Here is a 9,977-nt window from a genome sequence, read left to right as displayed (position 1 = left end):
TCCCGAAGTTGGGGTGCAGGAGGACCCCACCCATGCGATGCTTATGTAGAATGTCTCATCCAGATTCAGCACTGACCGGGAGGCAGCATCCAAACCACTTTGTTACATTTTGGGTCCCTTGACAATTTATTTTCGATAACCTGGTTGGCTCAGAGACGTGATTGCCTGTGGTATATTCACAAATGCAGAGAAAGAAAATTCTGGAAAACTAGGGGGTAAAAAATCTCTCTTTCTTTTTCGGACAATGTTCTATCAAGTCTATGTGGCCTGGAGGGAGAAGTACAAAACCCTTCCCGGGCCTTGGCATGTTGGGGACCCCTTCCCTCATTTCCTGAAGACTGCCTCCCACACCAGGCTGAGGCGGCGGAGGGGAAGGGAAAGGTCCCTTCACTTGCTTACCGCAGACTGTCCTGGGGTGATGGAAGCTTTACCACCCGCCATCAGTCTCGAGTAACTGAAGGCTCCTTCTTCCTGAGGCTGCGGAATGTGCTGGTACCACAGGTCTGCTCCAGTCCCAGTGGGAGCACAGAAAGGCAGGCCTTGCTTAGGCTTCTCACCCCACAACCACTTCGACACCCCAGTCCCTGGGCAAGCCCCAATCAGGGGCAGGGTCTGGACTCGCCAGCCAAGTCCTTGAACTTGGAGAGGGAGGCGGGGCTTGGAAACGCCCTGTCCCCATGGGCCCCTCGTCCTCAGGTGAGTCGGGCCCCATGCCCAGGGCTGGGGTCAGTTTGCAGGCCTGACTGCTGCGTTCTTTGCTGGTGGGAATGGGGAAGCCTCGCTGGCTTTCTTTGCCTTTTTCTTCCTTTTCTTCTTTTTGGTCCCAAGAGATGCCTGGTCTCCATTGAGCTCGGCCGACTCCTTTTCCCGCTTCCCGACGGCGGCCTTGCTTGTGGTGGTGGCGGCTGTGGCCGAGGCGGCAGTGGCCTCCTTCTTGGCTTTCTTTTTCAGCTTCCTTTTCTTCTTCTTTTCCTCCGTCTCCACTCTGACAGGGCTGTGGATGGCAGACTCCTGGAGAATGTCAGAGGCTGACACAGCTGCCTCCTGGCACCGTTGCCACTCCTCGTCGCTGTCCTCGCTGCTGTAAGGGGAGGACAGCCTGGGTCAGCGGGAGTCAGGACGGGGCCCCAAAGCCGCCTCTCGCTGCCTGAGTCCAAGCCACCAGAAAGAGACCACAGAGGGAGGCAGTCAGAGAGCTCAGGCTTGGGAGCGAGGCTCACATGCATTCCAATACTGGCTTCTTCCAGCTGTGTGACCTCATTAAGAGACTTAACCTCTCTGACCCTCAGTGTCTTCATCTATAAAATGGAGATCTTAACTAAGCCCAGGCCTCACAGGGATGTCCTAGGAGTGATGTGTCCGGCACAAGATGGGTGCTCAAAAAGCAGTAAACGTCCACAGCCCACTCCCAGTAGAACCTCACCCCCTCCCACGAGTGCACTATTTTCCTGGCTACCTAACGGGGCTCCTTCTTGGCCTGGGCCTGACTGGAGTCTGCTTGGCTCTGCCTTGGGACTGGCCAAGACAGAAAACGGGCGGAAAGGAGGGAACTTGAGGCGAGGGTGTGCGATCTCACCTGGAGCTGGAAGGCGATCGCTTCCGGCGGGGCTGGGGAGCAGCTCTCTTCTCAGGGCCTCCGGGGATGGAGGTGAAGAAAAGACGGAAGCCTAAAACGCAGAGGGCAGAGTTAGCGCTGCTGGGGCCGGCCCTCCTCCTGGGAGCCGAGGCTGCCCTGCCTCTGCCTCAAGGAGCTCCAGGTCCAGAGGCAAAGGCCCGGGCATCGCTGGTCCAACTCCAGGATGCCGCCTGTATGAGGAGGGGCATGCCTGATGCCTGCTGGAGGCGGAGGCTGGGCTGCTGCAGAGACGCGGCTGCCACACCAGGTCAGCAAGCCCTCAGAGGCTTCTAGAAGTCAGCAGTTGAGCCTCCTGCATAAGGCAGCTTCCAAAGCGGCAAATGTTTTGGGCGTGGGCCAGAGAGCAGAGGGGAGAGGCTGTGCAGTGTGGTATAAGGAGCTCCCGCTGAGGGCCACACAGATGGAGCGACTTCAGGCAGGGGACTTTGTTTCTCAGAGCCCCAGCTTCCCTTCCGGTTCCCCTGTGAATGGGGGCATCACCATAACGCCTGCCTCAGAGCGGGGCTGTGCAGATGAAAGGAGAGAATACACCGAAACTGCATTGCCCAGCCCCAGACTCACAGCAGGCACTTAAAAAACGGAAGTTGATATTAATGGTGCAACCACTCACCGTCATCCTCTGGGGTGACCCTCTGTACCTCAGCCTTCCTCGGCTCCTTCACTACTTCTGAGATGGTAATGGAGCTAAGGGAAGAGGAGATGGTTGATTTACGATAAGATTTTGGGTAACAACAACTACAACAAAATTAAAACAATTATTTTTTTAAGTGGAGGGGTATGGGCATGTGACCCTAAGTGCAATAGCAGACAGCACACTGGCCTGATGAGAATGCTAATGCCTACAGCCATAACATGCTGAACGGCCCCTGCCAGCTCCAACTGCAGTGCTTCATTTGTTTAAACCCACTTTATTCCAAAAGTGTTGAGGAAGTTTTAAAGATATTCACAGTACAACAAAATGAATACAATTTCAAATAGGACAAAGAGAAAATAAGGGAAGGAGTGACAGAAAGAGCCAGAAGTGTGGTCAGAAAGTCCTATACACTTGCTAGAGAGAGGGTACACAGTTTTCTCTGAGCTTCCTGGTAGCAAGCATGAAAAGGGCAACATGACCAGTCTACAGAGATTGTTCAGAGATCATTTCTAGAGCAGGGCAAATCTTTTTTTTCAAATTAAAAACAAATTGAGATAATTATAGACTGATAGGCAGCTGCAAGAAATAATAGAGAGAGATCCCATAAACCCTTTGCCCAGTTTCTCCCTATGGTAGCACTATGCATAACTATAGTCCAATGTCACAACCAGGAAACTGACAGAGATATAATCCATTGACCTTATTTATTTTATTCAGAATTTCAGAGACTTGGGTTTTGAATGCTGGCTTTGTCACTTCCTAGCTGTGTCCTCTTTGGCAAGTGACTTCATCTCTCTGAGCCTCAACGGGAACGGCAAGAGTCCCTGCCTCTGAGGGTCGTCACAAGGATTAAAGGAGATAGTGGATATGAAGCACTTCACACAGAGGCTGGCCCCACGCTACGATGGGGATGAAGATGATTACTGTCATCAAGATAAGCAACAAACTTCACAGGCCCTCTAACATAAAAATAAACCACATCCCTCTAGAAGCAGAGAGAGCAAGGAGAACTGCCGAGACCAGGCAGTGTGACTCCGGTGAACGCCGATGGAGAAGTCACCATACCCTGCAGAGAACAACACTCTCAACACCATCCTTGCAGCAGACCTGGTGATGCGCTGGGCGCTTTCTCCTCACTGCCTTCCTATATGCCAAGGCTTCCCTCACAGCCCTGTGCAGGCAAGCAATCTGGGGAGAGGGAGGGGACGATGCTGTCCCAAGCTTCTAATGGGTGGAGGCCAGGGATGCTGATAACCATCCTACAATGCACCGGACAGCCCCCCACAACCAAGAACGATCCAGTCCAACATGTCCACAGCGCCAAGGCTGAGAAACCCTGATCTAACACAAGGGACCAGCTGGAGTGTCACTTAAGTCTCTTCAGAGAGAAACACAGAAACATTGCAGGGAATACCCGACTGTGGTTAACCTCCCGGGCAGATGTCCACCGTGGAGCACTGCAGCGTCAGGCGGCCTCGTTCACCCTGGAGCTGAACAGCCACGAAGAAAAACTGCTCCCACAGGCTGAAATGCCAGCTGACCTCCCCAAACACGTCCTCCACTCTCAGGTTGGGGGTCTGGCACTAATGCTGCGGTGGGTCAGGCTGCTGAGGTCTGGTCCAGCATTCTGTCTCAGAGGAGCAGCTGGTGCACTTTGGGAAGGCTTGTTTGTCCTCTTTGATGTCTCCTTCAAATTGAAGGACTATGGCCCGAACCCCCTCTCTCCCTTTCAGAACCTTCTAGGGCTCTGCCAATCACGAATGGAGCTAGCCCAGTGCATCCCAATGCGCGTTCCCTGCTACATTATCAGTCTTCTATGAAACAAAGGCACTGTGGCCAAGTAAGTTTGGAAATGTGGGGCTAACCAAAGTTACACAAGGTCTGTTTACTGCAGGCCTTCTCAGAGCCTTGAATATACCATTATGAATCTAAATCTCCAAGGGCTCAGGGGAGGTATGTAGGCTGCAGTGTTTCCCAGCTTCTCTGCCGTTGGACCTCTTTTTGCTGGAGCTACATTTGGACTAGTACTCCCTGGCACTGACTTTCGCAATGCCGACCTGGATCTTTACAGACTGCATCCCCACATGCAAGAAGGCGACTGGCACAGTGCCTGGCACACAGAAAGCTCCCAAGAAACAGTAACCCCGCCTGTCTCATGCCCCCTTGTGGCGGGAATGAGCTCCTGCTTCTCGGGGTCCCTCTCATTCTCATAGCAGCAGGATAGCACAGCGGGTTAGGAGCGTGGCCTCTGGAGCCAAACGCACTTGGGTTCGAGCCCCAGCCCTGCTCCTTACTCCTCGTGACTTCAAGCAAATGCTTCTTCCTGTTTCCTCACCTGGAGAATAAGGACAAGGAGCCGACCTACGTGGTAGGGTGAGTGAATGCAATGAGGTGACGTACGCCATGTGCTTGCCACGGTGTCGTCCTGCATCCTGAGCCCCCAGCCAATGTGGGCCATTACTGTTCGCATTCGTGAGTGCGGAGAAGAGAAGGAGCACTTCTGGTTACCTGTCCAGTAGGGCTCCCAGCTTCTTGGCTACGTGGGCTCGGAACTCGGGAGTGGTCTGAAGCTCGTTGCCATCTTGGTCGTGCTCATCCACCTTATGCCTACAACACACACAAAAGGCCCTCACTTCCTGCTGGCTTGGACGCAGCCCCTGTGGGGCAGGGACTACGTGTGTCTCATTCACTCTGACGTCCCGGGGTCTGACCTAGCATCTGGCACACAGCAGAGGATCAATATTTGTTGAATGAATGGATGAAACTTGAACCCAAAGTGCACAATACCTGAGGCTTGGCTGGGTGGCTGGCAACTGATTATTTGCCGCATCTGTGGAAATAATGAGAATTGAAGCATTTATAGAGGGAACGGCAATAACAGTATCTGTTGTGTGTCATGCGCGATTTTAAGTAATTTACATGTACAACTCATTGAATCTTCCCAATAACCCCATTAGAGGGTCACCATTATCTCCATTTTGCAGAACAGGAAACTGAAGTGAGGAGATGTAAGATACCTTAGCCAGAGTCAAACAGTTAATAAGTGACAGGGTTGGGATGAAGACCCAGGCCATGTGGCTCCAGAGCCCCCCTCTTAACCACCACAAATGGGCAAGTCCAGTGTAACTTGATCCCAGCATTTCTTGAGCCCCTACCTTGCGACTGGCTGTGTGCTAGGTGCTGCTGGAGAAGAGAAGGTGGCTCACTTATGCTGATCACATTTTCAAGCTAAGACACTGGGGATGCCTGGCCTGGCGGGCACTCACTCCACCACACACTCAAGGTCTAACCTTAGCCAGTGGTATTCTAGGTGCTGAACAATTTAGACGAAGATCCCACCCCTCAGGGAGCTTACATTCTAGTTGGTGGAAACAGATGATAACACACACACTTAAAATATAAAATTAGATAATGGTAAGTTTAGGGGAAAAACAAAGCAGGGGAAAAAGCAAAGCAGGGGAAGGTGGTGGGGAGCACTGGGTGGGGGGTCATTTCATAAAGGTTGGGCAGGGAGGGCTTCACCGACAGGTGACATCTGAACAGAGATGTGAGAGGTGAGGGAGTGGGTCAAGTGGATATCTGGCGAAGAGTCTTCCTGGGAGAGGGAAGAGCATCTGCAAAGGCCCTGAGGCAGAAGCCTGTCTGGTGTGTTTTAGAACCAGTGAGGAGGTCAGTGCGGCTGGACCCAGTGAGCTGGGGGAGCAGCAGAAATGGGGGACTTGTGGGGGCCAGATCACGAAGGGCCTGGTGGGCCACTGTGAGGACCTGGGCCTTGAGGGAGGGGAGGAGGGACCTTAAGTGGACTTAGGATTTTACAGACTCTCTGGCTGCTGTGTGGAGACGGAGTGCAGTGGGGCAAGGGCAGAAGCAGGGAGACCGTGGCGATCACTGACATGTGAGAAGTGACAGGACTCCGGGTGTGTGCGTTCTGAAGACAGAGTCAACAGGACTCTGCCGATTGACGGTGTGACAGATGAATGAAAGATGGTTCTGAGGTTTTTGACTCGAGTCACGGGACCAAATGTGCCTGGCTATTTAAGGGGCCAATTGAACAAAATGGATGCTTGGTGACTCTGGACCCAATGCAGGGCCACTGTGCATGAAACAACTCCAGGGGACACAGTTCACTTTGTGGTCTGTGTCACTGTACTCTGGAGCACAACACAGAAGGCCAAGTGCCCGATGCTCCTGGAGTTGGGTAACATGGAGGCCCGGGATGGACAGCCTTGAAAGACCTGGTCCCTCTTGTTGAGCACACAACAGCAAGGAAGAGGAGGATTTCCTCCATCATGACTGCAGAGCAGTGCATGGGAGGTGCCGTCAGGGAACAGAAGCAGTATTAGACCCCAGGCCCCAGAAGACAGAGTTCAGTTGAGCCCTGGCTCTTCCAATGACAAGCTGTGTGACCCTGGGCAGTCACTTTAGCTCCCCAAGCCCATAAAATGGGGATAGGATTATCAACTTTTCAGAGTGAGGACAATGAAGTTTTATACTGTTCGGGCACTTGGTTTGCATGTCATCTCCCTGGATTTGTAAGCTACTGGAGAACATGGTCTGCCTCTTTTGGTCTTTCTATCTCCAGCTCTTGGCATAGTGCCTTGGTGTGAAATAAATGTTGCATAAAGGAGTCAAAGTGTATGTTGCCCTAAAATTAAAGTGGTTTGAGGGTCTGAGTGACCAGTTCCTATCACTGGATCCAGGAGCTGCATCACGGGTTACATTAATAAAGTAATGACCTACATGCCCACAGTCATGGACCAAAGGGTGGGAGTTTTGCCTACAACAGGCACTTGTCTGTAGCAGGGAGTGGCTAAGAGCAGTTAACAGCATGGACTTGGAGTCAGAGAGACCCAGATTTATGCCTAGTTCTGCCACTTACAAGGTGGATGACCTTAGCCGAGTTACTTCACCTTTATGAGCATCAGCTTTCTCATCTGTAAAATGGGGCTAAAAATTCCTTCTTTGTGGTATTGCTGGGAAAATTACTCTAGAAAACAAATGCAAAGAATTTAGAACGCAGGGCACACATTGAGTGCTCAACTCCTGGTGGCCATTATTATTAGAATTGCCCAAGAATGTACATCAAATGTCCAGTATCTCGCCTGGCACACAGTAGTCACTCAATAAATGACAGCATTTATTATCAGCAGCTACATCTACTTTGATCAGCAGGGGCTTTATGATGTCACAAAACAATGGGGTGTGTGTGCCACTTCTCACATGTGTACCTCTTCATAGGTTGGGCAAAACTCGTTCATATTTGAGACTCACAGCAAGCCTAGGAGTCAGGCATTTTCCAGATGAGGAAACTGTGGCTCCCAGAAGCTATGTGACTTGTCTAGGACCAGCATCCGAGCTGGCAGTTCACATCAAGTCCTTCTCCCACTGCCACAGAAGAATCCATTCTGCCAAGGCAGAAGCAACTGCGCTGGGAGTCTGGCTGCAGCCTCAGCCCCCGCATTCATCAGAGAGGTGACTTTCTGGCAAGTTCATTCATTCAAGAACTATCTTCCTGAGCACTGTGCTAGGCCCTGGGGACACCACGGTGAAGGGACAGGCCAGATGACAGCCTTCATGAAGTTCACATCATGGAACCTCTTACTCGATAAATATTTGTGGAACAAGTAGGGGCCAGGGTTGACTCAAGGTACTGGGATGCAGGGATGAAAAGGGAAAAGACAAGGCAAGTAAGGAAGCAACTGGAGGAAGAAAGGAAAGCACTCTCTATGAAGGGAATCACACAAGGTACAATGGCGGCGCAGACAAGGCATGTAACCCCGCCTTCCTGAAGAGGTGGGGTCTCAGCTGCATCAAAGGAAGAGTGAAGAGTAGGCAGGAGGGGGAAAGCAGTCTATGTAGAGAGACCAGCCACGTAATTGCTGCCATTCATTGGGATTGTAATACGTGCCAAGCAGTGTAGATGCATCGTCTCAGCTACTTCTCAACTTTACGGGGTGGGTACTACCATTATCCCCATTTTACAGATGAGGAAATTTAGGTACAGTGAGATTTAAGAACCTTGCCCAAATTCTCACTGCTAGAGAGTGATGGAGAGGGAAAGGCAGATCTGTATATAGACCCTGAAGAGAAAACTGCAGAGATGGTGCCCAGAGATGAGATGGCATAGTATGGGCTGGAGCCTACCTACGGAAAGTGCGGTGTGGTAGGAGGGCAGGAAGGGAGAGGCAAGCAGGGAATGGATTACCAAAGGGCTTCTAAGTCCTTCTAAAGAAAAACAGGGGTTTTTAACTTTGCTTTGCCACGGCCTGCTCTGGCAGTCCAGTAAAGCCTGGATCTCTTCTCAGAATCATGTTTTAAAGGCATAAAATACAACATATAGGATTACAAAGAAAACTAATCATACAAAATTCAGTAATCATTAATAGAAAAAACCAACTTTGAGATATTAACAATATATGCTTATTAATGCATTAAATAAGATATACTGACAGATCTAAAATTTACTGTGATTTTAAGGGAGAGATGAATGTAAATAATTTTTTCCCAATATTTTGTTGTGAATAAAATACTTTGATAGATCTGCAAAGACTGTAAAGGGATGTGAAAATCCGTCACTTTTGACAGGACAAAGTGACAGGAATTGCCAAAGCTACTGTACCTTGCTGCTCACATGCATGATGGAAAGAGATGCTAAATTTCAAATAGAGATTAACCGGAGTAAATATGAAATATTTTTCCCATTCCAAATTCATAGACCCTCTGGATTCTATGCAACATTACGTACCCCTATGATGAGAGGGTTTGGATTTATTCCCAGGGCACTAGGGAGTGACGGTCAGAATTACGTGTTGGACACAGCTCGCTGGCAGCCCCAGGGTGTGAAAATGTGTTGGAGGCGGCAACAGGCTGGATGCGAGAATCCAGGAAGGCGCATGTCGCAGACGTCTCGGAGAGGTGACGGGCTGCCCAGTGTGCGACAGAGGATGGACCGAAGGAAGCAGAGTCAAGAAATATTCAGGTGCTTCAGTTTCCCTTACTGGGATAATGGAACCCTTCCTGCTGCACTTGCTCGCGCTTTGAATCTGAACCCCACCCAGTCCCTGGATTTCTTTCGGAGTAAGAAGTCGCGTCCCGGTGACCCCCTCCTCACCACCCATTCTCTTAGGCCCCAGGGAAAGATCCCACGCTCTTCGGCCAGACTCCTCAACACAGTGCCCTACCGGCTCTTGGCTTCTCCGGCCCTCTCGGGCGCTGCTCCAAGCCCCACGCCGGCATCGCCGCCTCGCGGCACCGTGCCAGCTCCTCTGCATCGCTACTGCTGCTGCTCTCCACATCGCTCACGGCGCCACTGGGCGCCGCCATCTTGAACCACCGCGAAGGCTTGTGGGGAGCGCCTCCGCTAATGACCCGCTTCCACGACCCCACGTGAGAGCGGGGGAGCGCAGGGCTTTGTGGGGATTGTAGTTCTCGGACTCAGGCCGCCATGGGCCCTGAGGTGTCCTGGGGGTTTCCTCAAATGTGAGAGCTAGAAAAGCATCAGCGATGAATTTCTCCATCCTTTTCTTGATGAGGAAAATGAAATCTGCAGAGGGGAAGGAATTGCCTAAGATCACACAAGGGGTTAATGAGAGAACCAGGATTGGTTCCCAAATTTTGATCCAGTGTGGTTTCAATATTGTTTATTTATTCCAGTAATTCTGAAATCCATCTGGGTGTCAGAAACACCTTAGGGAGCTTGTTAAAATG

General features: G+C 51.1%; 1 protein-coding gene across 2 annotated transcripts; it reads right to left on the bottom strand.

The window, feature by feature from the left end:
- Nucleotides 1–98: 98 nt before the first annotated feature.
- On the bottom strand, nt 99–9,647 carry C7H12orf43 (chromosome 7 C12orf43 homolog). 2 transcript variants are annotated; one of them, XM_070627079.1, is made up of 6 exons: nt 9,452–9,647; nt 5,058–5,100; nt 4,779–4,877; nt 2,247–2,320; nt 1,577–1,667; nt 99–1,081 (listed from the first exon to the last, which is right to left on the bottom strand). In XM_070627079.1, exons 1-6 carry the CDS (start codon nt 9,591–9,593, stop codon nt 727–729), a joined length of 804 nt encoding a protein of 267 aa, XP_070483180.1. In that variant the 5' UTR covers nt 9,594–9,647; the 3' UTR covers nt 99–726. The 2 variants fall into 2 exon arrangements, with proteins under 2 accessions (XP_070483180.1, XP_070483181.1); XM_070627080.1 differs by having other exon boundaries at nt 99–1,078; nt 9,452–9,633.
- Nucleotides 9,648–9,977: the final 330 nt, after the last annotated feature.

This window comes from Equus przewalskii, chromosome 7 (genome assembly GCF_037783145.1).
Source record: "Equus przewalskii isolate Varuska chromosome 7, EquPr2, whole genome shotgun sequence".
Classification (NCBI taxonomy): Eukaryota; Metazoa; Chordata; class Mammalia; order Perissodactyla; family Equidae; genus Equus; species Equus przewalskii.
The sequence above is the reverse complement of the archived record's forward strand: the minus strand, read 5'-3'. Positions and strand labels throughout refer to the sequence as shown.